We start from the raw sequence: 19,584 nt of genomic DNA on the forward strand, positions 1-19,584 counted from the left end.
GCCTTGTCTTTGTTGGGGAGAGCTTGGTGTCCCGGCCAGCTGCGCGGAGCTGGGGAGCTCAGCGGGGTGCAGGGCAGAGGGGCAGCCCTTCCCCTGGCCGGGGTCGCTTTCCCCTCTTGGATGTTGCAGGGCGGGAAGAGCGTGGTTACGCAGGTGGTAAACCTGCACGCGATCAGCGTTTGTGGAGCTGGCTTCTCCCAACAGCTACCCAAGCACGTGGTCCGTAGTCTCCTTCCCTGCGCTCCCGGGCAGCGTGTACGCGGTGTGGAATGGTGGAGCAAAAGCCGAGCTGCCGGGGGTGGGACAGGCGCAGGGTGGTGGCCTGGCTGCTGCCAGTCCTGTACCCAAGCTGTGGAGAGCCTCCTGCCGTGCTCTGCAGGCTCTGCGCATCCCCCGCTCGCATGTTTAAGCCCCCAGATGCCAACGTGCTCTTGCTGTTGCAGCTGCCTGTTCCCAGCTCTGGTTCCCAGTAACTTTCTCTGAGGATCCCCCCTTCCTCAGGACGTCGGAGCCTTTAGCAAACAACAGGGATGGTGCTGAAATGCCGCCCCGCTGCCGTTGCTCAGGGTCGTCACCAGCTGCGCCTGAGCTCCCTGAACGCTCCTCCCTCCCCGAAGGGCTCCGGGGTCCGGTTTAAGCCGGGCTGGATGAGCTGGTGAGGTGAGCGCGGCGGGAGTGCGCGTGTCCTGCGGTGCCGGGCAGACACGCAGGGCGTGTTACGCCTCTCTCTGACCTCTGAATATTTGGTCAGAATTTGCAGATTCAACCCGAAGAAACGTTTGGGGGCTGAAGCTCTGCTGGGACACGCAGGGAGTTGTGACAGGTCCCAAGTCACCTCCTGAGGCCAGGGGCAGCCTGGGGGGTGGCTCCGAGCCAGCCCGTGCACAGAAACTGCTCCGAGCCCCCAGCAGCTCGCTGGCGAGCGCCCCGGCTGCAGCACCGACCTCCCCGCTCGCCCTCGCCGCTGAAAGCAAAGCCGCGCGGGCGGGGAGGCTGCAGAACCGTTGCAAGCCGAGGCCGTCCTGCTGGCGTTCAGCTGCCTGGGAGCGTGCGCGCGAGCGATCGCACGTCTGCGAGGGGAAGGAGCTGAGGTTTGGACTGGAAGGTTGGGAGCTTTTTTCCCTGAAACTGAACTGTATGAAGACAAGGTGAAGGTACGCAGTGCACAGGCACCGCAGTCGCCTCTGGGCAAAAGACTCCGCTCCCTCCAAGGGCAAAAGAGGAGTGAAACCAAATTATCCATCGTATGTGTACCCGTGCAAACGCATTCCTGGAAATACACGTTGCTGGGAACCTTGTCAGCCTCTCGCCTTGTCTCCCTGTGCTGTCGCTGCAGCGTTTCATCCTCCCCGGGGCCTCCTGCTGTGCTTTGCCGCTCTCCCCATGCCCGGGCGGAGCAGCTCCGACCCTCCCCGTAGCCTCCGCAGCGTGTGACAGAGCCGAGGGGGCACCCACTGGGTGTCTCTTTAAGAGCTTGCCTGGCTCGGAGCCCTGACCCGCCTCTGGGCTCAGCGTCACCATCTCTTCCTCCTCTGCACAGCTGAGTTTCTATTTCCCCGGCTTCATTCCCCCATCGCCCCGATCCCCGGCGCAGGCAGGATGGCATCGCCCGTCTCGCAGAAGCTGGAGGAGAAGCTGGTGTGCTCCATCTGCCTGGAGCTGTTCCGGGTGCCCGTCACCTTGCCCTGCGGGCACAACTTCTGCAAGCACTGCATCAGCGGCCACTGGCAGAAGCAAGAGCAGGCGCCCGCCAGGGCCGAGAAGGGCTACACCTGCCCCGAGTGCCGCAGGGCCTTCGAGCAGCACCCGGAGCTGGAGAAGAACGTCACCCTGTGCAGCGTGGTGGAGCTGGCGCGGGACGGCGAGGCGCGGGTCTCGGGCACGGAGAGGTGTGAGGTGGCCCATGGCGAGCTGTGCCCGCAGCACGGGCGCCCGCTGGAGCTGTACTGCGAGGAGGAGCGGCGGTGCATCTGCTGCGTCTGCACCGTCCGGCAGTGCCGGCAGCACCAGCGGGTGCTCTTTGAGGAGGAGCGCTCTAAAAAGCAGGTGGGGACGAGGGGTAGCAGGAGCGGGGTGGCAGGGGAGCCATGGCAGCTCGGGCACGGCACGACATCCACCTCCGCTGTCCCGCGCCCTGCTGCGGGGGCGCGACACGCCTCTGTGCGCCGAGCTGTGCCCAGCCTCAGCTGAACAAGGGGCTGGCGCAGGCTCTGGCCGGGGAGATGCCACCAGGGCCCGTCTGCTCCCCAAGAAACCAGGGGCTGTCAGGAGCAGCAGACAGCTGGGTAAATCCAGCAGCACCGGATGAACAGTGCCATAGGTGTTTGTGACCCCCGATCTAGGGGCACAGCTAAAAATGGGTGAAAGACAGCACGGGGTTTCACTTCTCGGTGATCCTGGTCGCAGCCTCTCCCCTTCCCAAACCTTCTCCTTCCCTGTGAGCCTTGTCCTGCAGCCCTGAGAGGGCTCCGGGGCCCGGGCGGGCGGCAGCATGCTGCGCCGCAGGGTGTTGGTGCCTCCCTTCACAGGCCCTTTTGAAAGAGTCCCTGGAAAAAGCCGAGGAGGAATCGGAGAGGATCGAGCGGGCGATGCAGGAGCTGGAGGAACAGATGCACAGCATCAAGGTAGCACCGCGGCCGCCTCCCTGCCGGGCATGCGGGTGGGAGCGTGCTGGCTCTCACGGCTCTTCCCTGCCAGGACTCCTCCGAGGGGCTCCAGTCGGTGATTCTGAGCAAATTCGCCCTCCTGAGGAAAGCCCTGGAGGATTGCCAGTGGCAGACGGTGGCCAGGATCGAGCAAGAGCAGGCAGCGGCGCTGGGGCGTGTGGAGGAGGACTGGAGCCTCCTGAAGGACCGCCTGGACGTCCTCGGCCAGCACAGGGAGAGGGCTCAGCGCCTGCTGGCCTGCCCCGACCACAGGACCTTTCTCCAGGTACCGTCCCGGCGCCGCGTCCCTCCCCGTGCCTGGGTGCTGCCGGCCCCGCGCCCTTTCGGTGAGGGCAGAGACGTGGTCAAGCCCTTCCCCGGGGGGGACGCAGGCTCAGCCCGCCGCAGGGCTGCGATGGGGCTGCGGGGAAGAGCTGCTTTTGGGGGGGACCCTGAAAAGGGGGGGGTGATGCTGGATTGGCGTGGGTGGCGATGCTGGATTGGGGCGGGTGGTGCTGCCCACAGGGCCATGGGCAGCATCTCCCACCCCCAAACCGCTCAGCAAGGCTCTTCCACCGCCAGCAAGGCACAAAGCCCTGTGCCGCAGCCCCTCTGCTCCCCACAGCCCCACGCTCCCCCGCGACTGGCCCCTGGCCCCGCGCGCCAGCCGCGGCTAACGGCAGACGTTTTGGGGATGCCCCCGTCACCCACTGGGGAGATGCGGTGTGTGCAGATGGGATTCGGAGCTGCTGATCCTCCCCAGGCCGGTGCATGGGTGTCCGTGTGTCTGTCTGCAGGAGTTCCCCCTGCTCCCACCTCCAGAGAGCCCGGAGGCGCTGCTCCCCGTGGAGTTTGATGTGGCCAGCGTGGTCAAGCCCATCACTGACGTCCTCACCAACATCTCCAGGCTCCTGCTGGAGGACCTGCCCGGCTCCGTCGCCCCCAAAGCCCCCGACCCCGTTGGCCAAGGTAACCCTTCTGCTCGCAGGGCCACCCCGAAGGGCTCCGGGTCATCCTGAACCACAGCCTGGCCCCTGTCACCATGCTGGGGACATGGCTGCTGGGCACAGGGGGGTGGGATGGGGCCACGCATCTACTGTTCAGCAGATGGGTATCGCCAGGGTGGGATGAGCTGGGTGGCTTCCCTGTGGCCCCTCCTTGCTGGCAATGCCAAGCCACGGTGGCACGTGCCTGCTCCCAGGCTTGGATACGATGAACTTCCTCCTCCTCCTCCCATTGAAACCTGGAAGGAACAAGTTTTTGGGCGGCATCACTCAAAATGCCCGTCCCCATTCTCCACAGGCCCGGTGCATCCCCAGAGGCCGGCGGTGAAGGTGGTGGCTGCTCTCCCCCAGTGCCAGCTCCGAGCCGAGCTTCTGAAGGGTGAGGAGCCCCTGGGGGTCTGGAGGGACAGCACCCGCCGGGGTCCCCGGCAGGCAGGGATTTCACCAAGCCGAGCTCTTCCCTGGGAGGAGGGTGGCGTGGCTGCGGTGACGGGGCTCCTTCCCTGGTTCTCCAATCCCTCTCCCTGAATGCGGAGAAGGGTGTTGCAGGGGCAGGGTGGACGGGCTGGGGGACACGGCGCAGCTGGGAAAGGGCTCGTTAGGGGGATTAGCGGCACCGGGGAACACTTTCCCATGGAAACTGGGGCTGCCAGTGCCCGGCATCGGGTCAGTCACTGCTCCAGGTCTTGCCCCGTCTCCATCCTCTCCTTTTCACCCGCCTCGGGCGCCTTGCCCGGGTAGGAGCGACGTGCCTGTTCCCCACGGCCCATATTTAGACACAGCGCTTTCCCGCAGGCAGGCAGGCAGGCAGGCAGGCAGCGTCAGCAGCTGGCAAGCGAGCACCCACAGGGATGTGTCGTGGGCTGCCCCAGCCGCCCCGCACAGCACAGCGCCAGTCCAGAGCCCTGCCTGCAGAGCCCTGCCTGCAGAGCCCTGCCTGCAGTCCTTGCTCTCTATCCAGGGGTATGGCCCCAGCGCTCCCAGCCGCAGTCCTTCGTGTCCCCTTCCCTCCGTGGGCCCATCCCACTTCAATTCCTTAGGGATTTCCTCAGCACTCCTTTTCCCATCTCCTCCCTGTTGGGTAACGTTCAGGGCATGTCAGTCACATCACTCCACGGGAAGCAATCGATGCCCATAGGACCTGTAAGGATTCCTTCCATCAGGCCCCACAAAACGTCCTCAGGGTTATTAATAGGAAAAAACATGTTATTTCTGGGCAGCAGGCGTGAGCCCAGCGTAGCTGGCCCGGCCGGGTTGCTGCCGGAGGAAGGCGAGGTGCTGGTGGCCGGCGAGCGCCCGCGGCAGGAGGAGTTACCGCAGCCCGTGCAGAGGAGAGCGTCTCCCCGCAATACCATATTTGCTCATTTAACGCCTGGTTTTCTCCCCCTCTCCCCACCCACGCTCATATTTTTTGCTCTTAAAACCAAGCATATCTCTTCCAAAATGAGCAGGGAGCCCCCGCTGCTTGCTGGCTGTGAGCTGGGCTGCACAGGGGCTGCGCCAAGCGCCGCGTCTCGGTGCCTCGCCAGCTATTTCTGGGCTCTTTCCGTTCCTTCTAGCAGGCGGGCAGGCAGGTATCGCATCTCACCCCGCTCCCCTTCCCCTCCAAACGTGCCACAACTTTTCCCTTCTATTTTGGGAGCCAGCCCTACGCAGTTTAAGCCGCATCCCCTTTGGGGGGGCTCACGCCAAGGGCACAAAGGTCTGATGAAGCATTTCAGCCCCAGCTGCGCTGTTGCTCTTCCCAGACCACCGCAACCTGACCTTCGATCCCGAGACGGCCAACAGGTACCTGGAGCTGTCAAAAGGTAACTGGAAAGCCAAGCACGGCCCCAGCGCCGTCCACGGGCGGCAGGAGCAGGGACCCCGCTTCAAGCCCTGGCAGGCGCTGTGCACGCAGGGCTACAGCCGCGGCCACCACTACTGGGAGGTGAAGATCTCCAGCCACTCCGTCGTCCTGGGGGTCACCTACCGCAGCCTCCCCCGGCAGTGGCAGCAGGGCCACAAGTTCAACATCGGGATGGACGGGGGCTCGTGGGGGCTGCAGGTGCGGGAGGATTGTTACCTGGCCTGGCACAAGGGCCGGGCGGAGAAAATCCAGGAGCCGCTGTATAAGACCCTGGGGGTCCGCCTGGATTACGGCAAGGGGCTCCTCTCCTTCTACGGCCTCGGGGAGAGCATGCGGCTCATCCACTCCTTCCACAACGTCTTCACCGAGCCCCTCTATCCCGTCTTTTGGCTGTGCGAGGGGCGAGCGGTGACGCTGTGCCAGAGGGACTGAGCCAGAGCCGCCGCGCTGCTCCGTTAGCCGGGCCGGCAAGCCCCAGGCTGGTGCCGTAGCCGAGCTGCAGCCGGGGGCTGTTGCGGTGCGCGTGGGACCCCGATGCCGAGGCAGGAGCGGGTGCAGTGTTTTAACAAGAGCTGATGAGGACACACGCGCAAATTAACCCGTCTGATTTGCACGTGTAGCTGCCAGGTGGTGACACAAGTTGGGGCGGGGGAAGGCTGCGGGGCGAAGGGCCGTGCCCCCACGGGGGATGAAGCCCCCACTCACTGCGCGGGGGCATGTGCGGGCGCCTGTCCCCGCGGACGGGGCGAGGAGGGGGATAGGGAGCATCAAAGAATGAGGTTTTTCCTCTTTCTCCTATCCCTCCCGAACCTCCCAAGCCTGGAGACTGGGGGCGAGGGGGACCCTGGAGGGGTGCTGTGCCACGGGGTGCGGTGGAGCAGCACGGAGGGAGCCCGGCGCTCCCCCAGCCCCACGCGCAGGCGGGTCCTGCTCCCCCAGCCCCTCCCGCTCCCCTCCTGCCGCCCTCGGACATGGCAGAGCAACTTTTTCGGGTGCCACGCTGCAGTTGCTCTTCAGATGAAGCTGCTTTCCCCAATAAAGCTCTCTTTTCCCACTGGTTTGACCTCGGTGCTGGTGGGAGCCGTGGGACCAAGCGATGCTGGGAGAGGTGAGCTGGGTGCCCCTGCTCCCGCACCCGTCCCTGCTGGGCCCCATCCTGCCCCTCCGCGCCCTCGCAGGGCCAGCAGCGGGACCAGCCCCTCCCAGCGGGGCTGGCGGCAGAAATGAAAGGTGCTTTATTTACAGCAGAGTTGCGATAAGGAAACTTGGTTTCCTATGGCTCTGCCCCAAGGTTGATCTGGCGCAGAAGAAAATACGAAGCTTTGATTGAAGCTTTTCCAAGGGTGAGACCGCAGCTCTGGTGAGGACTAACAGGGCGAAACTGGGCACCGGGTTCAAAGGCGCTGGGGATGTGCAGGTGAACGTGCAGGAATGAATCACATCAGCTTGTTTCCTTTGGGGAAAAAAGGCTTAAAAGGATCAATCCCCGTCAAGGACAGATGCCATTTGTCTGGCCATGCTTTCTCCTTCACTCCACACCTCCCCGCTCCTCCCAGGCCTGTCCTTGGGTGGGACCTTGGGCTGGCACAGACCTGGGAACTTATCTAAGCTGAAAAATTGTCTGCGTACCCTCCGTAGGAGGTGTCCGGAGATCCCGTGTTTAGCAGGCAGATCCTCAGACCGAAAGCATTTTGGTGTCTTCCCAGCCCCATCCCTGCCTGGTGCCTGCTGGCCCCGGAGGAAGAGGGGACAGGGACCGAGCCCGGACCGGGGCACCGTGGCTCCTTGTGCCTCTGGGAGCGGCTGACATGAGGCCGCGCTGCGAGGCTGGGCAGGGAAGCACCAGCACCCACGCACGGGGGAGCTCAGGACCCTCCGCGTGGCCCCGGGGTGGGGAGCGGCTCCTGGGGGCAGTGGGGTGGCTCCAGGTTCTGGGGAGCAGCTCCGGGGGCAGGGGATGCTCGGGGGGGGCAGCAGCCCCCTGGGAGGGGGACTGGGCTGGGCTGGAACAGCTGCCCTGGGCAGGAGGAGATGTGGGGGTGTGCAGCGGCTACCCCTGGGGGCAGCAGCCCCCCGGAGAGGGTCCGGATCCCAGCGGGGCCGATCCTTCAGGAGGTCGTAGAGCCTGGCTGGGCGGCAGCGCACCCTGGGCGGGGGGCAGATCGCCCGGGAGGTGCCGGGGAGAGGGACCAGATGCCCGGCGGGGGGAGCAGAGCCCGGGGACGAGACACCCCCCCCCCCCGCCCAGGAGGGCGGGCGATTGGGGACCGGGTCCCGGGGGCGGGGGGGGCCAGGCCCCCCGGGAGGCCGCAGGACCCCCGGCAGCTGCGGGGAGCGGGGCCCCGGCCCGGCGGCGGCAGCGGCTCCGGGCGCGGGGGGGGCGGAGCGGGCGGGCGGGGCGCGGCGGCCGCCCGCCCCCCGGCGGGGCCGGGGCCGGGGCCGGGCCCGGGCCCGGCTGCTCGGGGCGTTCAGGGATGGAGACCGCGCCCGGGAGCGCCCCGCCGTCCTCCGCCGCGGCGCTGCGGCTGGCGCTGGCGGCTCCGGGGTTGCCCGACGGCCCCTTCGGTTGCCCCATCTGCCTCGACCTGCTGAAGGACCCGGTGACGGTGCCGTGCGGCCACAACTTCTGCCAGGGCTGCCTGGGGGCGCTCCGCCAGCGGCCGGGCCCCCCCGACGGCAGCGGCGGGGCGGGCGGGGCTGCCCGCTGCCCGCTCTGCCAGGAGCCCGTCCCCGCGGCCTTGCGGCTCCGCAAGAACCGCGCCCTCTGCGAGGTGCTGCCGCTGCTGGCCGCCGCCGCCGCCTCCTCCCCGCCGCCCCCTCCGTCCCCAGCCGCCGCTTCGTCCCCGCCATCCCCAGCCGCCCCGATGGCACCGGGAGCCGAGGAGGAGGAGGATGCGGCGGGGGAGGAAGGAGCGGCGGTGCTGTGCGACGTGTGCCCGGCCGGGTCGCGGGTGGCGGCGGCGCGGTCGTGCCTGGTTTGCCTGGCCTCCTTCTGCGCAGCCCACCTGGAGCCCCACCGCCGCGCCCCGGCCTTCCGCGCCCACCGCCTGGTAGCCCCGCTGCGGCGGCTGGAGGAGGGGCTCTGCCCCCGCCACCTCCAGCCCCTCGACGGCTTCTGCCGCGCCGAGCAAACCTGCGTCTGCGCCCGCTGCCGCGCCCACGAGCATCGCAGCCACGACGTGGTGCCCCTGGAGCGGGAGCGGGAGCACAAGGAGGTGCGTGGGGTCGGGGGGGTCCCCCCGCGGGACCCTGGGCTGGTGGGACCCGGGTATGGGGGTGTCCGTGCGGGGCGCAGCGCCGGCGGGGCGTCCTGGGTGGGGAGGGATGGGGCAGGCGGGGTGGGGAGGGTGCTGCGCCCGTGTCCCCGCGCGGGACCTCACCCTGGCGTGGGAGCGTCCGTACGGGGTGCGGGGCTGGCGGGGCGTCCCGGGCGGGCTGAGGGGCAGCACCCCTGGGAGGGGTTCGTGCGGCACCCACATCCCCACGGGGGACCCGATCCCCGCGGGAGGGTGTGCAGGTGCCGCCCTGGTGGGACGCGGGGTGGGTGCTGCAGCCCTGTGCCCGCGGGGGACCCCACCCCAGCATGGGGGGCAGGGTGCTGTGCCATCGGGTCACCCTGCGGGTGGGGACACGACAGGCGTTGGGGGCAGACCTGCTGCCTGCCAGCCCTTGGGGCCTGGTCCCACCGCGGGGCCAAACTCGCAGTCCCGGGGGCGTCGGGCTGGGGGCGAGGGCGCCCGGGCCGCCCTGCAGCGGCCGCCCCCGCGGTCACAGGGCACCCGTCTTCTCCGTCTCGTTCCCACAGCTTCGTCAAGGCGGTTTTTCTCGGCGCGCTGGCAGCCTGCCCGGCCGCTGCTCCCGCTCCACCAGCCCTTTGTGTCCTGGCGTTTTGGCAGCGGGGTTTTTTCCGTCACTCCCATTCCCAGATGCGGCTGAGTCACCTCCCAAATTCACACCCACGAGCCTCCCCGGGAGCCGGGCTCCAAGCCCAGCGTGGTGCTGCCTTCCTGGGCACTGCTGCCTCGAGCGCGTGGGGCCTCTGCGGGGCTGCAGGCAGATGGGAGCCTGCGAGGCTGGCGGCGTGGTGGCATCCCCGCGTCGGCATGGGGCGTTTGGAGACCTCGGGGACGTTTGCTTTTTCCCAGGGAGAGCCTGGGGGCTGCGGACATGCTGGCAGGGTCGCAGCGGCAGCCCTGAGCCAGCTCCCACTCCCTCACAGGCTCTTGGGACTGCAGGAAAACCCTTTTGCTGGCATTATTAGTCATCAGGAGCCTTAAAATAGAAAGTGTGTGTGATCCCAGCCCTGAGGAGCTGTCAAGCCTCAACAGGCGCTGCTTAACATCTCCTGCCGCCGCCCTCGCGCCGCGGGGTGGGAAGGATGGACGGGGAGAGCGCCCGTCCCCCCTCGCCGGGCAGGAGCGCCGCAGGGGGCTGGGGGCTGAGCACCGGGGCAGGGAACGGCCCCGGCTGGGGAGCGCGGTGCCCTCCTGGCTCCCGAGGGACCCGTCCTCGTGACGGGCAATGGCTGGCGCTAACAATAGCGCGTCAGGAAACGCCGCGTTCGGACGGTGCTTCCTTAGCAGCCACGCAGCACCCGTGCTCCCGAGCTGCTTCGCTTTGCTCCGAACGAGAAACGTCCAGGAGACTCAGCGCTGCGTTTCCGAGTGCTCCGGGTCTGCCTTTCGGTTTCGCACCCATCCCAGGCAGATTTTTCCCAGCCTTGGGATACACACTAAGAGCACACGGCTTAGCTGCGCGTGCTGCAGTCACTGCCCAATGGTTTTGCTTTCAAATTCCTATTTTGTTTGGTTTCTGCTGGGACCGGGCGGGGAGCGTGGAGCTGGGCACGACCCTTTGCAGCCCGGCTGCTCCTTTAGTTTTCCAGCCGAGTGAGAAGGGACGTTTGCAGGTTGGATGTTGTAGGGGAGGAAAAGAGCAAAACAACTCACGATTCCCCTTGCACCCGAAGCCTGATAGCAAGGTCACGGGCAGAGAGGGGGCTGTGGGCTGAACTTCGGGAGAGGCTGGGTCCCCTGCACCTCCCTGCTGCCGGGACCGGGGAGCAGATCTCAGCATTTGTCCTTCGTGTCCGCAGGCCCAACAAGCCAAATTCCTCAGCGATGTGGAGAACGAGCTGGAGGAGCTGGCAGTCACCATCGCGCAGGCCAAGAAGATGGTGGAGCTCATTAAGGTGACTCCGCGACGGCTCCGCTCCGTTAGCGCAGCTCGGCTGGGCCGGGGAGCGGAGGCGAAGGGGCCGTGAGCTTTTGGGGCGCGTGGGGTGTAGAGGTGGTGCTCACAGAGGAGCAAGTGCTCCGTAAAACGATGGTGACCCTGGCAAGGATCCCTGAGGATTCTTGCTCCTCATCTCTGCTAACCCTCGCGGCATCTTTGGTTGCTTTTGTTTGCAACCTGGAAGGACCGTGCCAGGGCACCCGCTGGCTCTTGCCCCTTCCCTCCCCAGGCTCATGGGGGTTTTGGTCCCCTTGGGCCTTGCGCAAACACGTCACTTCACCACCTGGGGACACGAGACGTGGTGGAGCAGTACGCGGCTGTGCCCAGCCAGGTCCCTTGACACCTGGGCTGTAAAGTGCTCCGAGCTCTGGGGTGAAGGGGGTTACGGGGTGTCGGGGACCCCACAGAGCTGAGGACAGGGTGCTGGGCAGGGGACAAGGGTGCTCTCCCAGCCCCTTGCCTGCGGGAGGTGACCCCGACCCCTCTCTCCCTGCGCTCAGGGTGCCGCCACGAAGGAGAGAGAAAGAGTTGAGAAGCTCTTTGCAGAAGCCTCCGAGGTTCTGGCGACCTTCCAGAAGGAGGTGGCCGGTTTCATTGAGGACGGGGAGCGCTCCATGCTGGGAGACGCCGAGGCCGATCTCCACTGGAAGGAGGAGAGGCGAGCCAAGCTGGCCCAGTGCAAGCAAAACCTGGAGAACGTCCCCAGCACCGACACCATCTACTTCCTCCAGGTGCCTGGGTGGGATCGGGCGAGGAGAAGGAGCCGATAGCGTTGTCTTTTGGGATTTTGTCCCATTTCACACGGAGCTGGGTGCCAGGAGCCCCGGGACGGGAGGGCTGCAGAGTCTCACTCCTGTTGGCACAGTCCTCTCCGCTCCCTGCTCCCGGGGGGACAGGGCAGCCAAGGCTTTCTCCTCCATCACCCCCACCTCCATCCTGGCCGTGCCTCAGGAGAAGCTGGTGTGCTGCCCAGGCTGGGTACCTAGGTGTGGGCGCAGAGAGCGAGAGGTTGGGGTGCCCGGCTGCCCCCACCCAGCATCCCCCCTCCCCGGCAGCCCAGCACGAGGAGACGCTGCTCCATGCGAGGTGGGCATGGTCTGGGCCCGGGTCTGAAAGGCAGCGAAGAGAAGGCGCCAGGAACGCGCGGCCGAGAAAGCGCTCTCCTCCCTTATGCAAGGCTGTCCTTGGGCCAAGTCCTGCGAGCTGCCAGTTCCCAAATCCTCCGGGGCAGGGTGGGGTGGCGGAACAAGAGACAGCTTTGGCTTCTTTGAAACCTCCTGAAACTCCCTCTTTTTGGCTCAGGAATTTCAGGCCTTAAAAGTAGCCATGGAAGAAAACCTCTCTCCGCCTCTGAGCTTCCAGAACGAGCTGAACTTCACCAAATGCACCCAAGCCGTGAGTGCTGTGAAGGATGTGCTGTCCGCTGCCTGTAAAAACCAGTGGAACCACTTGCAGGGGAAGGGAATTGATGGGCTGAGTTTCCAGAAGATGGAGGAAGGTTTGTGCTCACCCAGACCCTCTGCCCGGAGGTCACCCCGTCGCCCTCCATCCTCCCTGCCTAGGTGGGAGATGCCTGCAGGCTCGATGGCTCCTGCGAGTGCTGGCCCCTCTCCCACCAGCCCTGGAAGCTGCCCGGCACGGCTGCGCTGCACGTTGCACAATCCTTCTCTGGGCTTACGCCTTGTCCTTGAGGTTTTATGAATTTTTCCACAGAGACCGGACACTGGAGAGGCAACAAACAGCCTGGGAGTTAGGCAGGGCCCTGCGGGAGGGGGCAAGTGGCCAAAGTGGCCTCCCGTGAAAGGGGACTCTTTCTTCCCAGGACAGACGATCCTCTTCATGGGGCAGGCTCTGATCTCCCGAAGCTGCCAGGGTTAGGAAGCCACCGCGGCAGCTTTCTCCCGCGCTTTCTCATTTAGCCTGAGCTCTCTCCTCTCTCTCATTTTCTCGGATGCCCATGGGAATTGCAGCCAGTTCCATGCCCCTCCTGCCCATCTCCCTGGGCTGGCAAAGGTGGCATCTGTCCTTTCCCACGTCCGAGCCGGCAGGGATGTGCAGGGGGAGCTGGGGATGCTGACCTGGGCTCGGGGCCGCAGCGGGGTACCACCAGGGTGTCAGGCGGGGGGGGATGCTCCAGTAACACCCTGGTTTGTGGCATCGGTTTCTTTGCTGATGGCAAACCCTTCTGTCCCTGTCTCTGCAGCGCTGGCTGAGTCCCGATTTCCAGACAAGTCAAACAATCCTGCCTGCCTGGAGAGCCGCGATTACTTCCTGAAATGTAAGCGAGGGACTTTTGCTTTGACGGTTGTTGCTAAGGTCCATCTTCCCTTTCCTCTCGCCCGGCTGGCCGGCTCCTTCCCGCATGCCCGGCCGGTGCTGGTCCCGAGCCGACGGCTGGCAGGAGCGCTGCCGCCACCAGAGGAAATATTGCTCAGCTAACAAGGAAGCCTCCTTGCTTTCCTGACAACAGTCATAATCTGTTTAGGTGATATTTTTTTTCCCATGTCTGTGGTTCTGCCAGACCAGCTGCCGGGGGGGCTGCAGCCGTAGCGTGTAATTTCTGCTGCCTTCCAGCCCTTGACGAATTGGATCCTCGGTTAAATTAGATCAGAGTTTGTGCATCTGCCTGCTTTGCTGCAGAGCAGCCATCTGATGAGGGTCAGCTTCAGCGGCAGCAAGCAGAGGGATAATTCGGTGGCCGAGCAGAGACAGTGGGGCAGAAGGGGCTGAGGCTGGAGGGTGCAGGGCTGGGCTTGGGCTCCAACACCCCGCGCGTCCCCCCACAGCCTTACAGGGGACGTGGGGTCACCTACTGAGATGTCCGTAGGGGACAAGATCTGCCTCGGCGGCACCGGTGCACCCCGCGGCGAGGCGGGCAGCAAAGCCTGGGCTGAAGCAGGACGTGTTGTGCCACTGCTAGAGGGTTTGGGCACACCACGGGTTCAGACCTGCAGTGCAGTTGGCAGCGACACGTGTCCAGGGCTCATCCCCTCCGTTCGGGATCCAGCAGCGGTTCTCACGTGGCTCCGCACGCCTGCGGGAGCCACAGGGCAGCGAGAGCCGACTGCAAGGAGCAGCTGGTTTGTAGCCGTGATGTGCCTGGCTGTTCTCCTGTCTTCCTGGGGTCCCTCCCTGCTGTGGTTGTGGTTGCCTGAAACCTGTTTTTATATGGGATGTCCCTGCTACCGCTCCACCTACCTTCTCCAATGTCTGATATCATGGTTGAGCTCATCGAGCAGCCTCTGCTCTCGCCTCTGCCTGGTTACCTGTGTTCATCCTCCTTATGGGAGTATCAGCTCCTCCAGCCTCTTATCCTCATCGTCTGAAGTTGGCCGTGGGATTTAAAAGCAAGGGGACAGAGTGATGGTGGAAGCCAGAAAGGATCGTGCTAATCACTGAAGGCTGGAGCAGGGCATCAGAGCGGGGAGGGCTGGGGGGATTTCCTCCTGTTTTCCTCCTCATCCTCATGTCTCCTTGCCCCACACAGTTGCCTTCATCATTGACCTGGACAGTGACACGGCCGACAAGTTCATCCAGCTGTTTGGCACCAAAGGGGCCAAGCGGGTGCTGTGCCCCATCCCCTACCCGGAGAGCCCAACCCGGTTTATCAACTGCGAGCAGGTGCTGGGTGTAAACCTCATGAACCGGGGCAACTACTACTGGGAGGTGGAGCTCATCGACGGCTGGGTCAGCATCGGCGTCATCGCTGAGGACTTCAACGCCCGGGAGTCCTACAACCGCGGGCGCCTGGGGCGGAACGAGAAGTCCTGCTGCCTGCAGTGGAACGGACAGAACTACGTGGCCTGGTTTGGTGGCTTTGAGTCTGTCATCCAGCAGCCGTTCTTCCACACAATTGGGGTCTTCCTGGAGTATTCGGAGAAGGCCCTGACCTTCTACGGAGTCAAGGACTCCAAGATGACCTGCCTGCAGCAGCTCAAGGTCTCCCATTTTGTCAAGGGTCAGTTTGACCCGTTCCAGAACAAGATCAACCAGCAATTTGCCTCTCTTTTCTTGTACAAGCTGAAACCAGCCTTCTTCCTGGAGAGCGTCGATGCCCACCTGCAGATCGGGCCACTGAAGAAAGATTGCGTTTCGGTGCTAAAGCGTAGGTAACCGCCTGGAGAGCAGGAGCACGGGAAGACCCAGGAAAGTCTCTCCTGCAGTGTATTGCCGCCGTCACGGCTTCTCTTTGGTAGCGTTTTGTTTCTCTGTGGCAGTCCTGCCTCCTCGCTCTGTGCTGTTTGTGACCCAGGGGAGGATGAAGCCGTCTGGCGGGCAGAGCCGCGGGCTGGGAGCCAGGAGGGAGCTGGATCTGAGCGCTGGCTCTGCCGCTGGGCTGCTGAGCGAACTTGGGCGAGTCTCTGTGCTGCTCCCTGCCCCTCAGTTTCCCTTTCTGGACATCAGGGACCGCGATACAGCCTTTCTTGGTAAAGCGTATTGCTCAGGAGAAGTGCCACATAGATTCGAAGCTGTATCTTGGCCAGCTGCCGGGCTGCCCGGTCCTTCTTGATATCTGCTCGCACTGCCCTGGCGACTTGCACAGGTGCTCCGCTTTGTGCCTTATCTCGGTCTCTGTGTCACTGCTGCTTTTTTAAGCGCTAGCTCATCCACACCTTCCACATACTCCTTATGAAGTGCCTTTGAAGTAGCAAGCCCAGCACGGACCGGGCGAACCCCCAAAGCAGATGCGGTTGCTTCCCCGCTGCCCGCATCAGCATCGTGCCTTGGCGCGGGTGAGCAGGGTGCTCCGGGGCGGCTGGGATGCAGGGGAGCCCGGCTGGGCGCAGGAGCGATGCTGCAGTGACGCTGTCCCTCTCCCTGGGGGGCTGACCACCCGTTAGTGCTGCAAACGTGAAACAAGGATCTTTGTCCTCCCTCGTGCTGCGGCCAGCAGATGTTTTCAACGCTGGTCTGTGGCCAGGCTCATTTGGGAAAAGCCGCGGTCCTGCCTGTGCTGGAGCCCCGTGGCCGCGGGGCTGTTCCCCACCGCAGCCAAAAATCCAGCTGGGAAAGGGGAGAAGCCTCCTGCCGAGAAGCAGCAGCACCGTTCCTGCCTTGAGATGGCAAAGTGAGCAGCACAACACAGTTTTGTGGATATGCTTTTAGTAAACGTGTTCCTCGGGAACTGCTTACAGAAGCTTTACAGCCAAATTTCCCGCCCACATTTTTGATGACCCTACCATTTTAGGGGTTTTTAATACTGTTAAACTTGCAACTCTTAAAGTACCCTGGGCACACTTGAGCTGTAAATGTAGCTGTTAGCTTAGAGAGTTTTTTAAGTGACAAAGAGGTGCTGTGAATATGTCCCAGAGGCAAATGGTGTGTTTTAGGCACAGCTGGGAGCACAGTGATAGAAGGTACAGCATCAGTCAGTGATTAAATGACCCTTTAGACTCTGGCAATAAGTAACAATTAACAAAAACTGCTCTCAGGCAAGTGTCCCCTCCAGGAAAGGTGGAAACCTGAGGCTGAGAGCCAAAAATGCCAGTTCCCGTGTCCTAAGGGAGCTTTTCCAGAAGAAAAATACAGAAATACTGCCTGGAAGGGCGGCACAGTGCAGCCCCTGTCTCAGCGCAGCGCGCCTTTCCACGAGTTTATTTTTTCTGGGATTAGTTTGCTACCTACCTCCCGAAGCTTGCTTTACAGAATCACAATGCTGTGTACTATATACCTGGAGAGAAAATATATTGGGTCAGGTTCTTTGCTGGCGTGAGTGAGTCAGTGATGACGCATCAACGGTCAACAGGGATGGAAAATGGCCCATTTAGCTAAATATATGAAAAATATATATATACTCCCCGAAGGATAAGCTGGAAATCCTAGTGGTATATTCAAGGGGAGCCAAGGGAAAAAAGTGAACGTGAATAAAAAGGGGAGCCACAAAGCCGAGAGGTTTAAAGTTAAAGCCACGTTTACATAAACACCGAGGCTTAAAGAGCTCCCTTACTGTACCGCGTTTGCCAGCGCTGCCAGTTCCTGCTGGTGCGGGAAGGGGTGCCGCTCCCCAGCAAACAGCCGTGGCTTTGGGCTCTCGGTGGAGGGGCCGAAGGGTCCGAACGCAGCCGCCCCCTCCCCAGGGCAGGGCGGGTGTGTGGGTCTGGGGCGAGGGACCCCTGGGATGTGTCTGCAAATCTCTCCTCTTCCTCCTCCTCCGCACGCGGTGGCTCCTAAAATGCTGCAGGCGGTGGGAAAAGGGGAGGTAGGGCTTGCAGAGTGAAATCTTTGGATGAAATCTTGGCTTTTTCCGGCCAGCGGGAATGCTGCCCGGACTTCTGTCCAGATGGGAATTCACTCCCCGTGTCCTGAGCTCCCACCTCAAAACCGCTTCGTTTGGCTCACGCCAGTCGCTCTCCTGCAAAACTCAGCCTTTGCACGAGCTGTCAGCGGTGACGCAGCGCAGGCGCCGCTGCTGTTTTGCGAACGCCGGAGAGGACTTGGTACCAGAAATGCCTCAGCAGATAAGAGGGGTAGAGACACGCAACAGCCTGTGCGTGGTCACGTTCCGAGAGGAAGAGGAAGGTAACCTTGATCTCTGCTGCGCGCCTGCAGGAAGCGATCTCGCATGCGGGCTCCCATCTCGGCTCTGTCTGGGCCCTAAATCTCATTTATTCAGGCAAAACTCCCACCGTTTGCAGTGAGGAGTTTTGCCAAAATAAATACAGCGGATCTGGGCCTTTGCCCCGTTTCGTTTCACCGTAGGCGGATTGATTGCTCCGTGGGGAAACCCATGCTCGAGCCACGCATCCCTCCCTTCTCCGTGTTGCCCAATGCACAGACGCAAGTCTCTCAACTCCTTCAGGGTTTGGGATGGTTCGGCGGGATCCTACGTCTTTCCCTTGCCGTCCTGTAACCACATGGGAGCAGCTCAGGAGGACGCATCTGGTGTTCGGGCTTTGCTTCTGGTTGTGCCGCTGCTTTTGCTTAATTCACCTCTGCCCCGGGAGCTGGGGTGCTGAGACACAGCTTTACGGGGGGATTTGAGGGCTCCTGGAGATGCGCTGCAGCTGGGAAGTGCTACCCAACCCTCTCCTTCCCGCTGCTTGCTTTTATCCTGGTTGGATGCTCTAGAAATCCTCATGGTTTAGGGCATAAAGCAAATTCTGACCCATTTAAGACAGGAGCAATCCCCCCCCGCAGGGCGTTGGACCAGAGTTTGCTCTGCGTTGCCAATGATTTGGGGTGTAAACTGGAACGATTAGGACATGTGCACTATGCCAGCTCTGGCGCGCTGATTTTTTTGCTGCAAACGAAGGGCTAAATGTGGTGTGTGGTGAGTTCAGACGGATAGATAGCACTCAGCAATTTAAACAGCCTTTCTGGGTCCCCTTGAGTTCTTTCTGCTGTCACAGAGCGTTCCTCTTTTTAATTAGGATTTTTAAAATATAGTTACTGCAGAGTATTTTACAGCGTGTGAAAAAACTGTAACAGAATAATATAATGATGTTAGGGACTATGATTTGCCATTAAAGATTATACAGACATCGCTCTGGGTTGTCTTTCCTTTAAACACCAAACCACTATAGTTGTCCCATTATCTCGTGTTTATTTTTCTGTGTCCTGTATATCTGGCGTAAAATAACACAGATTTTATTTTCCAAGTGTGTCCAAGGGAATTGTGCCAAATACACATTTGTATTGCTTGACTGCAAAAGGAGTGGAAGAATCCTAAAATCCAATAACAATATTGTCAGTCCTGGGCAATTCAAACAATGAATTGTCTCGGTTCTCTCTTCTACCTCACTCCTCAGCTTAGAAATAACAAAGATGAACAGATAGGCACTTTTTCCTTAGTGTTTTGAGCATTTAGAGTATGAATTTCCAAGATTTTCTATGTGACGAGGTGGTCTAGAGCTTCCCACGCACCCTGGCACTCACACCAGCACCTTTTTTAAAAGGAAGGCTGAGTTTCTTAATACCAAATATCGGCTGGAGCGAGGAGAAAAACATTATTGGGCGAGCCTTAGTTCGTGCGAGGTGGCAACGCTTCAGCCGGGCGCCTTGGCGGAGGCCGAGCGGCTGGCTGCTGCTGACTTTAATAGGAGAGGAGTCGGGACTGTTTGTTATAATCATTTCTTAAAAGGGACACTTACATCTTCTTGAAAAAGCGGATATGAAAAGCACAAACTCGCTCTTTTCTTGCCAAGAACCGTACAGATTATGTCACTGCATTTATTTAAATCTGGTTTCCATTATGTAGTTTTTCTGCTTCCCCCCCCGCACCCCATCTGGTTCTCAGACACTCGGACAGGGCTGGGCTGCAAACCCTATGGGACAAAGCTCAAAGCCATATAAGAAGAGGTAATTTAGGGTAAAAAGAGATATAATTTAGGGTAATATATGCTCTCAATATATATTTGTATATTATTGATATACAGTTGTCAGTGATATGAGGAGGCCTTCAAAACACTTTGTTAGTTTTGCAGGGCTTCTATTTTTAATGAAATTATGCAATTGTTAATTTTTTAAGAATTCCTCCTGCTTGCACACCTGGAGGCAGGGGATTATACCCTTACGGTAGCTCTGCAAACGCCACAGGTATTTTCCTGTTCCCAGATTCCCTCCAAACAGACAGACAGACAGACAGACGGACAGGGTCCTGACTTGTTTAAAGGGCGACGGGTTAGTCCTTCTGGTTTAACGCTCTCCAGTATAAAGGGGTAATTTTAGGATGTGATTGATTCCAGCATGGAAAGCAGCCAATATTGGGCTCAAAAAATCCGTTTGCAAGTGTGTGAAACATGCAACGTGCATCAAACGTGAAATAAAAAATTGTTGGAAACGGAGCAAGCATCTTCGCTGTTGAAGGGGCTAAGCCTCATTTTATCTGCAGCACCATCACATACGTGGGATG

At 61.6% G+C, this 19,584-nt stretch overlaps 2 protein-coding genes across 2 annotated transcripts; both read left to right on the forward strand.

Moving 5' to 3' along the window:
• Positions 1–87: 87 nt before the first annotated feature.
• On the forward strand, positions 88–6,948 carry TRIM65 (tripartite motif containing 65). Its single transcript, XM_082326865.1, has 7 exons — positions 88–660; positions 752–2,046; positions 2,529–2,624; positions 2,698–2,931; positions 3,443–3,614; positions 3,948–4,028; positions 5,398–6,948. Exons 2-7 carry the CDS (start codon positions 1,600–1,602, stop codon positions 5,928–5,930), a joined length of 1,563 nt encoding a protein of 520 aa, XP_082182991.1. The 5' UTR covers positions 88–660; positions 752–1,599; the 3' UTR covers positions 5,931–6,948.
• A 1,024-nt stretch (positions 6,949–7,972) lies between these two features.
• On the forward strand, positions 7,973–18,201 carry TRIM47 (tripartite motif containing 47; the record flags this gene model as incomplete). The annotated part of the gene is made up of 6 exons (XM_082327058.1): positions 7,973–8,713; positions 10,594–10,689; positions 11,234–11,464; positions 12,036–12,231; positions 12,937–13,011; positions 14,221–18,201. 6 exons carry the CDS (start codon positions 7,973–7,975, stop codon positions 14,844–14,846), a joined length of 1,965 nt encoding a protein of 654 aa, XP_082183184.1. The 3' UTR covers positions 14,847–18,201.
• Between the last annotated feature and the right edge of the window lie 1,383 nt (positions 18,202–19,584).

The sequence above is a fragment of the Platalea leucorodia genome (assembly GCF_965183815.1).
Source record: "Platalea leucorodia genome assembly, chromosome: 14".
NCBI lineage: Eukaryota > Metazoa > Chordata > Aves > Pelecaniformes > Threskiornithidae > Platalea > Platalea leucorodia.